The sequence below is a fragment of the Nomascus leucogenys genome, chromosome 2, assembly GCF_006542625.1.
Source record: "Nomascus leucogenys isolate Asia chromosome 2, Asia_NLE_v1, whole genome shotgun sequence".
In the NCBI taxonomy this organism is placed as follows: domain Eukaryota; kingdom Metazoa; phylum Chordata; class Mammalia; order Primates; family Hylobatidae; genus Nomascus; species Nomascus leucogenys.
The window spans coordinates 9,865,158-9,881,015 of record NC_044382.1 but is presented as its reverse complement, the minus strand read 5'-3'; the positions used below and the strand labels follow the sequence as shown (position 1 = coordinate 9,881,015).

The 15,858-nt window shown below is 45.8% G+C and overlaps 1 protein-coding gene across 3 annotated transcripts in view; it reads right to left on the bottom strand.

The window, feature by feature from the left end:
* The window catches only part of SLIT3 (slit guidance ligand 3), a 639,482-nt gene that overhangs the window by 141,648 nt on the left and 481,976 nt on the right, over window positions 1-15,858 (bottom strand). For all 3 annotated transcript variants that reach the window (XM_030825194.1, XM_030825195.1, XM_030825202.1), the window contains 2 exons: window positions 11,323-11,486; window positions 442-583 (listed from right to left, as the gene is read on the bottom strand). In XM_030825194.1, the coding sequence (XP_030681054.1) occupies window positions 442-583; window positions 11,323-11,486 (306 nt within the window). The remainder of the gene's footprint in view (window positions 1-441; window positions 584-11,322; window positions 11,487-15,858) is intronic.

Here is a 15,858-nt window from a genome sequence, read left to right as displayed (position 1 = left end):
GTATGGCCAGGATACAAATACAGTGTGACTCTAAGGGGGGTTTGCAAACTCACTGGGACAGGCCAGAGAGAACATACTTTTTAGGCCTTGTGGGCCATGCAGTCTTCTGTGACAGCTGCTCAATACTGCCATACGAGACCTGCCACAGGCAAGACGCATATAAATGGATGTGGAGGTATTCAAAAACATTTACAAAAATAGGCGGTGGGAACCCCCGGCCCTAGGCTATCGCTTGCTGATTCTGATCTGGAGTCTATGCTCTTGAGCACCCAGCTATCATAGCTGGGAAAGTGTGGAAGGACAGCAAAGAGATTCCTGAGTGTTTTTAATGGTCAGCTCCAACAGCCCCACATGCTGATGGCCTAGTGGGTGATTGGCTGGGACAATGGGAGCTGAATTCGCCAGGGACAGTTGTGGGGGGTGTCAGACAGGTGCACTTACATTTCGACGATGCCCTCCGGCAAGTTGGCAGGAATCTCCGTCAAGCCCTTTCCTCGACAGTCCACGATGTTATTGCTGCACGTGCAGGGCGAAGGGCAGGAGATGGAGTTGGCATTGCAGGATGGGGGCTCTGAGTCGGGGGCTGTGGAGCCAAGACACAACGGTCAACTTATGTCAGTGTCAGGAGCTGCCTGGGCTTCTGTGTCCTTAACTAGCATCCTAAGGGCACAGCATGACCTGACAGCCATCTGAGAAATGATCACCAGCTGACATCTCCCGTCACCTGGGAGACACAGGTGCCACAGGCTAAATATTCAGCAAAGAGGAGAGAGTCTGACCTTGACCTCACTGTTTGAGTTGCTCAGCCTGCTCTGTTATCCTGTCATCTCCGTCTTTCAGAGAAAGAGGGGCCCTCAGAGTCAATCACACATGAAAATATGCTGCTAGAATCCAAAGAGCATACAATGGGACCACTTTCCCAGGATGCATCTTGGGGTTTTAGCTGGTGATTGGATGCTGAGTGTAAACATAGCTTTTAGACCTTTCTCTAGTGGCTGCAAGCCATGGGGCTATCAAAACCAAGTGGCAGAATTTCCCTGTTTGGGGCATTGATGTTGTCAAAGTGTTAATACCCCCATCAGCAGCTACACCCAAGGCATTTCCAAATGGCTTCTATGTCCAGGGAACATGCAAATAAAAGCTATCTCACCTGAAGAAAAGGTGAATAAATTACTACAGATTTTGAAGCCAGCTGTTAATTTTGTTTGAGGTGAGAATCAGTGTGAATTTCAAGCAAAGTGACAGAAAGCCAAGCAAATAGTACCTAAGGAGCTCATTTAGAAAGGCAAATGTAGATAGACATATCCATTACTAACCCAACTCAAGATTCAAAGAGTCACCAGGAATCTAAATCACTTTCTCTGGTGGTCACATGAAATCCTGAATACAAGAAGTAAATGCAAATGTTTTAAGGACATTGTAAACATTTGCATGCTATGACTATTCCCTCAAAGTGAGGTAAGACTCTTAATCATATGGTTAGCTTTCCAAATGTGGATTTTCTGGTCCAAAACAGAAGCTCAACCCCACATCCCTCCCAGGACCTCATCCTACTGCTGCTGGATCCAGTCAACAGGGGTTATTTCAATGTCTTTCCAGATTGTCCTCTCAGGGAAAAGAGCCATGACTGAGACCAAACTTAGATGAGGTCTGCAGATTGCCTCACTGCTTGGATGTGGGGCCTCTGGCTGGGGGCTTTTAATTGTAGATTAAATACAGAACATGAAAAAAGTCTGCAGGGAAAAAGTGATTTTTGGTTTGGCCCCTGTTCACTAGAGAAACTGAGTCTAGGAAGCCAGAGTGGGTCTAGCTATAGGGGTTGAGCCAGATGACCAGTAGAGCCTGGTGTCTCGTTTGGACGCTGAGGCTTCACACAGAAGGTAGTGTGCTCTCCGCGTTCAATAGTCCTCATGGCCCCAAGGGTGGATCCTCCTGCAGGGGCTCCAGTTGACAGCTACAGCTTAATTTGGAACGTTTACCTACCCAGAAAGTGCCAGCCCAGTGACCAACGATTCTTATTCCCTCGACCTCACTTACACATACACAAAACAAAAACTGAAAAAATGGCCTCATAGTGGGGATGTTTGGGAAAATATTCTTGTCCAGGGTACATGGACCTCAAAGTTGCCCGTGCTACACAAGTGGATCTAATGGAGACCATGGAAAATGCCAGAAAGATGATGACTTACACTAAATTCCCAGCTGGAACATTCTCCTAGAGAGAGTGGTGATACTGGCCTTGTTCCAAATTGAGAAAGCCTTTACACTTCTGAGAAAGTGGCAACCACAGAGAGCCAACCTGTAAGAGCCTCAGCTCAGGAATGGGAGAGTGTTGTGGCTGAGAGTGTGGGCTCTGGGTCCCACTGCCTCTATCTGATTCCTGGTTCTATCACTTCATCATTATTTTCCTGTGCCTCAGTTTTCCCATCTGTAAAATGGGGAAAATAACAATACTTATTTCATAGCATGGTTTTGTTGTGAAGGCAATGGTAGGTAATGCCTGAGACATCTTTATTAGAATACACGGCACAGGGTAAGAGCTTGGTAATGTTCATTGTTATTATTGGGCCTGCTCTGCTGCAAATTGTTGGTAAGACCTTTGGCAAGTCACAGTACCTCTCTCTGGGGTTTTTTTGGTACCATGTCTGTGAATAAGGAGTTTGGATTGCATGATTACTGAAGTTCTTTCTGGGAAGGAGTGAAAATACCTAACATCTTTACCTCCCCTGCTCCACCTCTCTTTGCAGACAGCAAAGGGAATTCTACAGTGTGAAAGGCTCCCATCCCATCACCCACATTGAAGGGAGGTTGGGAGCAGTTGGCCTCAGATGTCAGGGTGTTTGAAGTACAGATGGCGTTCCCTAAAGAAAACTGCCGAGCCTGGCCTTCCACATCAAGAGGAGAGCACACCTGACAAAGCCAGGGAGAAGCCCCACACTTGGGACACCTTCCTGTTTGGAAATGTCAGGAATGGGAGTCTGAACTCTTGCATTTTCCATCTGTTCAGGTGGAGGGACTGGATGGCCCTCCCTCTTTTGATCTGTGAAATATTACTTGAATGGGGTGTGCTGGAAAAGGGGAAAGAAAGATACCATATTCAAGGGCTTATAATGGCGGTGGAAGTTCTAACATGGAATTCTTCCAAAAGTACCCCTTTCTGACTTCCAGGCTGAAATTAATTCTGTTCTAAACCAGACCCAGGGCACAGCCTTGAGTCCCTCTGGGAACTGGCTGGGTCTTCCGCAGGGTGACTTCCATTCTGTTTGGCAGTGTGTGCTACATTTCAAGGGATGCTGTCAAGGCAAAAAAAAGTCTTTGAAAAAGATTCCTTAACCAGGTCACTAACAACACCTTTAATTAGGCAGAGGGAAACAGTGGTAATTATAGCCTCCAATAGCACCCTGGGCTGGCAGCTCACCAGCCAGGCATTCACACATGGTGAGGATGTAACCTTCCTGTTTAAACAAAACACTTCTGACTTACAATGAGGTTGAAAGATGGGTTCGTTTTCCCTAGAAACATTCTCCTGTGATCAACGCCAACGGACCAAGCCCATTCCCTGTGGGCCACAGAGAGCTAGATGGCAGAAGTCCCTCCACTTTGCTCCCTGTCTGGACTGAGATTGGAATGTAAATTCCATAATGACAGTGGTTTTTTCGGTCTTAATTGCTGGTGTACTCTCAGTGCCTAAAACAGGGCTCCATACAAAACACGGACCCATAAGCCTACCTTGGCTAAATGAGAAGATGAGTACATGAAGGACACCAGCCCAGAAGCCTGGCAGATGTGGAGGGGCTAAATGTCACAAAGCTACAGAGGTGAGTGTTCCTTCTGGAAGGGCCCTGAGGGAAGCTTCCTGGGTTTTGAGTGCCTGGGCTCTGGTAGGTAGGATGAGCTGTAGAATGGGGAGGTGGAGTGGCCGTGGGAGATGGGACTCTGTCTGCAGCTCTCTTCTTTCCACCACAGCTTTCCATGCTGGCAAAATCACTTCTCCAAGTCACCTGGGGCCCCTCTGAGCCTATCTCACCTGCACAAGCCAGGGTGTCCCACGCACTCTACTGAGCTCTGTCAGCAAATCCACCCCTTCCAGCCCTTACTGCCCGCACATGTTGGGGAAGGTAGAGGCAGTGGATTTCCAAGGAGGACAAAGTAAGGAAACACCTACCTTTTTACCCAGCAAATCATATGACTGTAAGCTGGGAAACAAAGAGGAATGGGAATAGCAATTTTATATTGGGATAAAAGGAATCACTGTCTATATCTCTGATGAAAGGGGAACATCTGTCTGCATGCATGTGTGTGTTCCTCTTGTACAGCATGCTCTTATGGCAGTCTCATGACCCGCACTGTCCTTGAGTGAGCCTATCTACTAGCAAGGAAGGTGGCCTTAACTCAGAGCACAGTGACGCACCAGGCTATAGAACCCCTATTATAAGATGTTTCGATTAGGAGCATGTGGACTTGCTCTTCATGTCTTCATTTTTAAATAAGCATCCACGCTATCTGCTCTTGGAGCTCTTTCATTGGCACTAAAATGCTGCTCTGCTGGGGTGGATTTCTTCTCCAGAAAAGGGGGCTGGGGATGCGGCCCAAGTACGTGTCTCCCCTCTGGGGGGTCTTGGTCACCACTTCGGCTCTGGGCTCTCCATCTGAAGCCAAAGCTGTCTTTGTGCCAAACGGGGCAGAAACTACAATTCCTAAACTTCAGACGTCTTTAAGGCCCCCCAGACCATGGCCTGATGAGTTCAAGGGGGACAGAGCAGAGCCTGGGAGAGTGGAGGCACCTCTCAGCTCTTCAATGATCATCAGTGGTGCTGCCTCCGGTCCAGGGGACACTCAAGTGAGTGAGAGGGGAGGGATGCATCTCCAGCCCAAACTCTCATAGTGAAAGTCCCTGTGGCTGCTCGCATGGGTATTGTGCCTGCTATTCCATCTCTGCTGCTTGTATAACTCCCCCTGAAGTTATCAGAGGGAAGAAAGACTGAGCCATAACCAGGGACCTGGCTCCTGCTCAGCCACTTTGCTTTTCTCCTAATTGGTAAAATGGGGATGATTATCATGGTGAGAGCAAAAGGCCCTAACTTGTCTGCTGAGATGAGTGGGAAAAAGACCACCAAATTTCAGACTTAGATGGGCCCATGGCGATGGCAAGGAAAGAGAATCCCTGAGAGAAGAGGGGACTTGCCCAAGGACACAGCGGGGGCCAAACTAAGAGTAGCCATCAGTCTCGTAATAGCAACTAACATGTATTCAATGTGTACTATGCGCCAGACACTGCATTGAGTGCTCTGTGTATATTATCTCACTTGATCCTCATAAAGCCCATGATTTAGGTTCCATTCTTTTTCCCCCTTAGCACGAGATGAGGAAACTGAATAGGGGGTTAAGCAAACTGTCCAAGATCATAAAGCTAGTGAACAACAATGTTTTAATGTTTAGCCCTGTGCTCTTCTGTCTGCTCTGCCAAAAGGAACCCCAAATTCCTCTATTTATTGCCATGAAATTGAAAACCATGAGAGCCTTGGAATCTCAAGAGGTAGGAAGAGCAGGCTCAGGGACTGAGACACGGATTGTGTAAGCTACACTAGAGATGATCAAACACTCTTGTGTTAGAGCTGTGTGTCTTTCTTTCCATCTTTAAAAAAACCTCATCCACAACGAGCTATCACCCCATCCCAGTCAGAATGGCTATTACCAAAAAGACAAAAAATAACAAATGCTGGCACCAATGTGGAGAAAGGGGAACTCTTATACACTGTTGGTGAGAATGTCAATTAGGACAGCTACAACAGAAAACAGTATGGAGGTTCCTCATAAAATTCAAAACAGAAGTACCATATTCAACAATTCTACTACTGGGTACATATCCAAGGGAAATGAAATCATTGTGTTGGTGAGCTATCTTCACTCCCATGTTCATTGCAGCATTAGTCACAGTAACCAAGATATGGGATCAACCTGTGTCCATCAGTGAATGAATGGATAAAGTCAATGTGCTGTATATACACAGTGGAATACTATTCAGCCATAAAGTATCCTGTCATTTGTAGCAACACGGATGAAACCAGAGGACGTTATGTTAGGTGAAATAAGCCAGACACAGGAAGACAAAATAGCACATGATCTAAGCTATATGTGGAATCTAAAAAAGTTGATCTCATAGGAGTAGAAAGTAGAATGGTGCTTACCAGGGCCTGGGGAGGGTATTCGGGAGGAGGACATAGGGAGAGACTGATCCACAGGTACGAAGTTACGGTTAGAGAGAAGGAGTAAGTTGCGGTGTTCTAGTGCCCAGTAGGGTGACTACAGTTAACAATATTGTGTTGCATATTTCAAAATAACTAGAAGAGAGCATTTTGAATGTTCCCACCACAAATGTATGAGGTGACAGACATGCTGAATCCTCTGATTTGATTTTTACGTAATATATACATATATTGAAACATCACACTGCACACTATCAGTATGTTCAATTACTGTGTGTCAATTCAAAACAAAATAAAAAAGTTTACAGAATATTTTGAAAGTCTGAACAACAACACAAAGACCTCACTTGGTAAAAGTGCAGATTCAAAAGCTCCAAAGGCCTTCTGAGCATGTGGAAATAAATTAATTCCAGTATTCAAATTAAGCATCCTTACTGGCCTCTGGCCTATCAAAAGCCAACAACAGACTGCGATGACAATGGGACTCGAGCAATTATGATGAGAATATAAATGAACGTGATTTAAATACCAGAGGCATGATAATTTTGGGAATGGCTAAATAAAGCTAATAATCTCATTCCTGCAATGTCCAATTATGGTGTTTTAATTAAAACCTCCTAAGGAGATGGGTGGCTGGTCATGGCTTACCTTAATTATCTTTGTACTTAGTAACTAGACCCAAATTAAAAAAAAAGACGACGAAAAGGGAAAGTTTCTTGTTTCTAGAGAGATAAGCATATTTCATTTTTAATAATAAATGAAGTGCTTATTGAGAGGCTATTAGGTTCAAGCTTTGTTCTAGGCATTTGGGGCACCTGAAAAAGTGTACGACGTGGCCCCTCATTACTAGAAGACAAGACTAATGTCTGTAGGAAAGGATATCTCACATTTAAGGCCAAGGGCGGGTAAGTGTGAAACAGATGGACAAACCAATGGGTTCAAAGACATTCAAAGCAAAGAGGTAACTGATTCAGGAGGTCAACTAATAACCTTGAATTACAAACTGTGACTGGTAGAAACCCTTCCAGATTAAGGTACCAGAAAATTAACACGTGGAAGATAAACCCTAAAATTTAAACCCCCAAATAAACCCTTTAGATGAAGATGAAAAAAAAAAAAACAAAACCAACAACTTGCAACTCACGTAACATGAACTTCTTCTCTGGTCTATGATCATGAACTTTGATAAGGTTCTGGCCGGGTTCAGGACACAAGCAACCAGACACTTCTGGCCGTAGGGCCCTAACCTTTCTCTTGAAACAAGAAAAGTTCACAGAAATCCTTTCAGCAGAGACTGAAGGGAGCCAAGTAGTCAAGTTGTATAACATAGGGAAAAAAGCTAATAAAAAAATAAAGATCTATTTCCCCACCCTTGTGAGAAATTCCCAATAGTCTCCCCAGGGGAAGAAAATAAATGCCTTCAACTGGAAAGGTACAGTTGACAGAGGAGATGAATTTTGCCAAAGTGCACTGCTAGCAAATTTCTGGGTGAGCTGGAGTGATAAGGAGCCCATATCCAGGGCTTCTGGGGAGAAGCTGGGCTCCAGACAGCTGGATTTAATTCAAAGGGAGATATCAGGCACTTGGGCAGGCAGAGCCCTCACAGGCTGAGCGAGATAAAGCTCTTTCCTGTCTCTGGAGCCACGTGTTTGGTGAAATTTTCAATACCATTTAAAGGCTCAGGGAGCTTTTCTTATGCTGCCTGGATGGGGACCGCTGGTGATGAAGCTATGCCCAGGGATGGCTTAATTGGTACCCCGATGCCTCTTTTCCTCCTGAGTGGATGACCTCTATTTTGTAAGAGAAGTTCTTGTCTTCAGTTCTTGACTGAATTTCTCCTCCTGTGGTTTAACAGGTGAATAGCTTGAACGAGGGGCATTTGGGGTTTTTGCAGTTAAAAACCACCACAGGGCCGGGTGTGGTGGCTCACACCTATAATCCTAGGACTTTGGGAGGCCGAGGTGGGTGGATCACCTGAGGTCAGGGGTTCGAGACCAGCCTGGCCAACATGGTGAAACCCCATCGCTACTAAAAATACAAAAAATTAGCTGGGCATGGTGGTAGGTGCCTGTAATCCAGCTACTCAGGAGGCTGAGGCAGGAGAATTGCTTGAACCTGTGAGGCAGAGGTTGCAGTGAGCCAAAACACTGTCATTGCACTCCAGTCTGGGTAAGGAGAATGAAACTGTCTCCAACAAACAAATAAACACACAAAAACACAAAAAATACCCCACCACAGACAGGTCCATACAGAACAGTGTCCTTCAGACGCCTTGTGGGGCTCAGGTATTGGGGCAGGACTGGTTGTTGGTGGTGGCGTGTGGAGTGTGGTGAGTCCTTGAAAAGAGCTCTCCTCCTTAACCTCCTTCTCTAGGGCCTCCAAGACTGACCACTCATGTTTTAACTGCACACTCACAGACTGAACCTTCCTCCACATTGCTTCCTCTCAAGGTTTTGTCATTGTCTCACAAAGTGTATTTAACAATTTTTGAAAACGTATTAGGTTGGTGCAAAAGGTGCAAAAGTATTTGCAGTTTTTGCCATTGAAAGTAATGGCAAAATCCACAATTATTTTTGCACCCACATAATAGCAGAAGTTTTTGGAGGGCATGTTCTATATGCACCTGACTCATGATGGTGGGAGTTCGGTCTTCAGGGATGTTCAATGTACCAGGGCCCCCAGACCTTTATATCTGACCTTGACCTTTTCAGAGAGTAACCACTCACAGCATTCTAGTTTGTAACCCATGCGAGCCTGCTAAGGGCACTTAAAGAATCCCTCATGCATAGGCGTCTCAGTGTGTCTCTGCCCTTAATTCATACTACAGGTGAGAGGGTGGAAGTTAACAGCATAGTCATGTCTGGAGCCTTTGGACTAAATTCTCATGTTCTCAAAAGACACCTGGCTTCAAACTAAGAAGCTCCAGGAACCATCACAGGCAATGGGATTAACTGCTATAAACAGAAGTTGATAAAGGTGCTCCCACGTAACTATGAACCTGTCTGCTGGACCTAGTCCTTCCAAAGGAGAAAGAGTGAGGCATTCAGATTTCCTGGAGGAAATCTGATTTCCTTGGAGGGTCAGCCTTTCTCCCATGGTTTTGGATCCTGACTGCTGCTGGGTGAGCAATGTCTTGCCGCACCTTTGACAGGAAGGTGCTCTCTGATGAAGTGGCGCGTGTCGTCATACACTACATTAAACCTGGCACTCACCTGTAATGATGCGTTTTATCATTCTAATTAGTTTTTCTCACTACCTCTTGGATGACTCCTGTACTCTATAATTATTTCTTTCACTTATGCCGATATTGCACCCTTTGCCGAATAATTACTGTAATTATAGTCACTATATTTGAATTTGGTGCCTGCGTGATAAATGGTTTTATTATATGTGTTTGATGGGAAGTGATTTCTAAGTGGGTGTCTATAGGAAGTTATTGAGGTACTGCTTGAGACATGTTAAAATATTTTCAGATAATAAATAACATGGTAAAATAACAACATGACAGGAGGACGCGGCAGAGAATGAGATGAAGTTGAATTCAAGGAAAATTCTGGTATATCGCAAGTGTGATCTAAGAGCAGAAGAGGCCGGACAGTTTGCACTTCTGGCCATACTGGAGTCCAGCAGCCCATGCTGGGCCCAGTAAATCCTTAGTACTAAAGGTGGGCACCAGTTAGAAAGGTGAGAGAAATGCAGAGCCCACAGTGCTTAAACTCCCTGGGGTCCTTGTTCCCTCTTGCATGCCAACTCCCCAGGCTCAGCCTTTAGAGGCCACTGGGCCCCATTTCCACGACTGGCTTCCTGGAAATCAAAATACCTCTTTGGGAAATTTCTCAACTGAATGCTTTCTGTTTGTTTTTGTTTGTTTGTTTGGTTTTTTTTTTGGAAGTCAAGGAATTAGCTCTACTTATTTACCACAGAAAAAGGAAGAGTTGGTGAGAATGGAAGGTGCCAATGCAAAGTAAAAACAAACAAGTAAAATTTGGGACCCTGGTTTTTTTGTTTATTTTTTTAATTTTTGAGACAGTTTCACTATTGTGGCCCAGGATGGAGTACAGTGGCGTGATCTTGGATCACTGCAGTCTCCACCTCCCAGGTTCAAGCGATTCTCCTGCCTCAGCCTCCTGAGTAGCAGGGATTACAGGTGCCTGCCACCACACCCAGCTAATTTTTGTATTTTTAGTACAGACGGGGTTTCACTATGTTGGTCAAGCTGGTCTTGAACTCCTGACCTCAGGTGATCCACCCGCTTTGGCCTCCCAAAGTGCTGGGATTACAGGTATGAGCCACTGTGCCCAGCCAGGACTCTGTTTTAAAGCTACGTCCCCTGGGAAGATTTTCCTGGGTTACTCAGCCACCTCCCATCCCCAGAGATCTGAGCTGCCTTCAGTTATGTGTCTGCATCATTCTGTTTTCTGTGCCACACAGGCAATCTGTGCTGCTGTTACATTTCGATTACCCACAGATCAAACTCTTATGTTTGCTCAGCACATTTTGTGAGCCCACTAAACTATAATAATTAAGCTCCACTTATTTAGCTTTTACCAAGGGCTGTGTATTATGCTAAGTGCTTTATATGCATTATTTCGCTTAATCCTCCCACCCGTTCTTTGAGTTATGAACTATTATTTCCATATTGTGGATGAGCAGTAACTTGCCAAAGTCACACACCACTAAGGGACAGAGCTGAGAGTTCCAGCCAAGCAGCTGACTCCAGAGCACACATTATTTTGTCTTCCAATTTCTGTGAGCAATGGGACAACAGGAACATGTTTAGCAGATGCTAGAACACCTCTGTTATACCTGTTTCCATTTTACGTGTGGCTCAACAAATGTTCGGTTTCTTAGTATCAATGGACTAGGGGGCTGAAAAAGTAGTTCATGAATTCTTTTAGCATTTCCCTTTACCAGATGACAAGAGTTTCTGTTTTAAAACCCTTTGAGGCACATCACAGCTCTTTAAGTGACTACCGAGTACTGAGGACGACATATGGGGTTCCTTCCACACCAAGCTCTGGGCTAGGGTATGTGTTCAAGGTCAGGATGATGTTGTGGGAACTCATGGGTGGGTGGGTCATAGCACAGGAGGGGACAGCAGGTAAGGCATCCTCACCTGGGCACACATACTCCTTCTTCTGCACATCCGCCACGTTGAAGCCCCTCAAATGCACAGGAGCCATGCAGAGTGTGAACTGGCCAACTGTCCGTCGCTGTCGCAGCCAATCTGAGAGCCAGGCCAGGTGGCAGTCGCAGTACAGGTGGTTGGAGTGGAGACGCCTGGGAGAGGGCGGGGCAGAGGGAAGGCATGGTCACAGAGTGAAGTGTGGAGGCTGCCACTGGCCAGACAGAGTGGCCAAAACCCCTGTTGCCCCTTTCTCCACTGTGAAAAACCCTAGCAGCCCAGGGAAGCAATTCTCTCTGCACTACCAAAAACACGGGAGCCCCAACCCTTTTATTGCCAGGTCACATCCAAAGGATGCCTCCAGGGTTCTGAGCAAAGCCCATTTTTTAATAGCAAGTCCACCCTCTTTTCTTTTCATTCAAGCAAGCCTCAGCACATAAGAGAAGGGGAATGACATTATTACAGTGACATCCTGATTGGAGTCAAACTTACAAAAGGGCTATTTATTTGTAAATTTCAGCACTTTAGCCAGCATGAGTTACAGGTTGCTTGAAACATGCTTCTCAATCTCAATGCCCGCATCTCCAATGTCATGCAGCTGAGAGACACTGTTGCCTTTCCGTGAGTTGTTCTTTATTCCCCCACTAAGTGTCCTTTAATAAACCCACTGCATGTAATGCTGTGGGCTTAAAACCAATACCACTTTGTGTGCACTAGCTGGAGCGAGCAGGCTGCAGACAGAAGGGAAATTTTTAGAGGATGTACCTTCTCTCCACCCTCCCACTTAAATAAGGTGTTGTCTGTCCCAGACTCTTGCAATCCATAGCCATCTCTCCACAGTGCCCTTGCTTTCCTTCCCGTGTTCAATTCTGTCTGGTGTATCTGCTATTCTGACTGATTCAGGTACGGCTGAAAATAGTTTCTAACCAGTTCTAGGACGCTTCGGCTTTCCCCCTCTGGTAGCTGTGGTTCCGGATGAATTTCTTGCCCCTGAGTAGATAAGAATCCCCGGAGGGATCTGTGTGTTTCACTTCTGAGGGGAATCCCATGGGGTTAAGTGACTTGAACTTCCTTTTCACTACCAGGGAGGCAAACCAAGGATATCCAGGGGCTTCTAAGGCAAACTGCGGATATTCCAGGTTCTTCCTCAAGGTCTCTCTATCAGGGGTTTCCCATTTCCACGTTCTCTACAACCCTAGGTCATTAGAAGTTGGTAGTGGGTAAGTTTTCATCACATCAGCTTGTCATGTACTTGGATTTTGGACGCACATTTTAAATGCCTAAATCCTGGACATGCTAATCAGCTAGCAGTATATAAAGACTTTCAAGTAGTCTGTGTCAAGCCAGTTATTACTGAGTGTCAGCCCTGTGGAGAGGCTCAAGCCCCCTCCACGCCTGGAATAGAGAGAGCTGAAGGGCTCTTGACCACGCTCCGCTTAGTGTAAGGTCAACATTGCCAAACACTGGCCAAGTGCAGCTACCTCCTGCTGGATGCCAACAGGGCCTTCCTGCCACTGCATGGGCAAAAGCCTCCCATAGGCCTGGGCCACTGGGGTCTTGGCGGCCGCAGGGGGCTCCAGATCCCATCATATCAGACAGATTAAATGAACCTATATCCCATATAAAATGTAATTTTTTATGCTAACAATTTTGAAAAAGACTTTTACGATTTTGTTTCAAAAATAATTAATCTGGATGTAATTTCCTTTTTGCATTTCCCGGTGGGTTGCACACACTTTCACAGGCTCCCGGGCCCAAGATACAGTGAGTACAATGGGTCCCATGCAGCTCTCCCCTTTGAGTTTGAAAGCTTAGAGTTCCTGAGCTGAAGCAAGCACGGCTTCCTCTTAGCCTGGACTCTGGAAAGAAGTGAGACAGGCAGGAAGGGGTTGGCGAACCAGAATCCTAAGCTGGTGGGAAAGACCTCAGTTCTAGGAGGGAAAGCAAAACCTCTGTTTATTCATTAAGCATTAACCACTTTGTGCCAAAAACAGAGAGGAGGCGTGGCAGTGGACCTTCAGCTGATTACAATTTCCTAAAAGTAGGAAGAAAAGGAGGGGGTTCCATGGCCAGTAAGCCCCCACCAGGTATAAATGTTGCCCAAGGAACACGGCAACAGTAGGTATGTCTAGGACAAAGCAGACCACAGTGCAGGCTGCAGTGGCACGCGCAGGCTGAGGTGCCGTTCTTTTGTGTGCCGGGAGAAGCAGAACCTTTTAATGAGCGTTTGGCTTTTATTTGGAAAGGTGGTTGCCCTCTTGTGCAGTGAGGCATGGAAGCTGAGGCAACAGGGATTCTCTATGAGCCAAGGAGCGTGGGTGCGTGCGGCGGATCACAGATCAATGCAAACAAATTCCCGTCGGTTCTGATCAAGGGTAAGAGATCAATGGAACAACAAAAATGACGTTTAGGTAAGTCAGACCCTTACTGAGCTGATTAATTTCTGGGATAATAAAAATGTCAGAGGTTTTCCTTTTGGAAGATACTATTAGGTTGATCCTGTCTCAATCCTGGCTGGCTGGCCCCAAGCTCTCTCTCTTCTTAATCTTGCTAAGATAGTTCATATCCCTTTGTCCGTCTTCATAGAAATTTTTCTCCTCCCAAGAGCACCAGAGAAAAGAGGTGACCTAAACTGATTTGAAGCCATCAGAGGGCTCTCGTCAGAAGCCCAGGGCAGTGGAGTCTGGGGTGGTGAACAGACTCCATTCCCTCTTCTTGGAATTGTATCCACCAGAAACGCTAAAAGAGTCAAGCTGTGTAGATTCTTGCCTTTCACAACATGTTTGGGAGATCAAGTTAAGCAATACTATGCCAAACAGTAAACGAAAAATAATCATAATGAGCATGAAATTAGAGCTTAGGCACTGTCAGGGGTAGCGCTAATCCACTTCAGTGAGAAGGGACATTATTTTAATTACTTTCAATAGTTTTGGTGAGGTGTGATGGCAATGACACAAGGGAGGGTGGCCTCCATAGGCTCCTGGGCTGTGCAGAGGCTCTCATCCCCCTTCTTCTGTTCACCTGGCACCTGCTCTTCTGCTTTTGTTCCTGATGAATGGCCTGAGCTCAGGCTGTGATGGCAAACTGCCCGAGTCTGACACTGGCTTTGTGCTTTCTGACTTTGACTTTGGGTGGCAATTTAACTCTGGGACTCAGTGTTATCATCTGTCAAATGGGGATATTAGTGGTGCCTCCTTCCTAGGGCTGTTGTGAGAATTGAAATGATTCATGGGAAGTGCTTAGTACAAGGCTTGGCACGCAGCAAACCGCTGAAGAAATGTTCACTGTTATTACGACTGAGAGGAGGCTAGCTTCAGACTTCACTCTCTTCCCAGCCCATGGCACTGCCTAGACAAGGCTACAGTTTCTCATTTAGATACTGAAGTACCAAGGTGGCTAGGTGGGTCCTGCATGTTGTTCTGCAATCTTTTGCTGATGGACACATCATATTCCATTTTGATGAAACCACCTCTACAGAACATAAGGTGAATGAATACAAATGCCAATTTATAAAAGGTGCCTTTTAGCCACAGACGCTAAATTAAATTTCCAGCAAATCCTTTTAGAGAGGGTCAGTGTTCATTTTCTATAAAATGTGGCTTTCTGAATTCAATATAAAAGCTTTCCTTTAGAAATCCCATTTATGACTTCCTTCCTCTCTCCTCTTCCCCGCTTCTCCACCACCACCAGCCGTCCCCCCCAACCCCATACACACTTTAATTACAGTGAAGGGGGATTAGTCAGCTCAAGTCTCCAGGGAGTTCTGTACAGAGCCATCTCTGAAATTAAACTAAAGAGAAAATGGCAGCAGGCAGGGAGCAAAGAGAACAGACGAGGTTGATTGATTGATCTGAACTCATCAGATGAATGTTCAGGATGGCAGAGAAGAATGACAACAGAAACCAGTAGAAAAAAACCCTCCTATTCTCTTCCCCCTCCCTACTGCAGCCCAAAGAAGCACCCCAGATCCAGGCCTAACCCTGTCCCCACAACTCCCAGGGAACAAGCCCAGCTTCTGTTATTGCTGCTCCTAAACTGAAAATAAAAGAGAAGAGAAGGATAAATCACAGGAACAGCCCACAGGAGCTGAACAGCTGATTCCTGCAGGTGAGAGTCATTTTTCTTCGATGCAACCCACTTGTCTGGGGTAATGCAGTCCCAGCACCCTGAGGCGCACTCTCGGCTTCTTGCCCAGAAGCCCTGGGTCCCACTTTTCCCCAGCTCATTTGTGGTTTGCTGGGAACTTTGAAGAGGTCTTTGAAGACCAAATGGCTTCTTAAAATTCCATTACTGCACTACCCTATTTTAAGAGGGAGGGAAAAGGACAGATTTTCTTGGCTGACTTATGCTATTGAATGAGGGATCCAGGAAAGAATTTGGGAAGCAAAGACGGAAGCAGGGCTCAGATTATTATTCTTTATAATAACTAGTATTTGTTGTGTGCACACCATGTACCAGGCACTTTACGTGTTAAACTGCACTTCATCCTCCCAGCAACTTTGAGGTAAGCATTGATGAACTCACTTT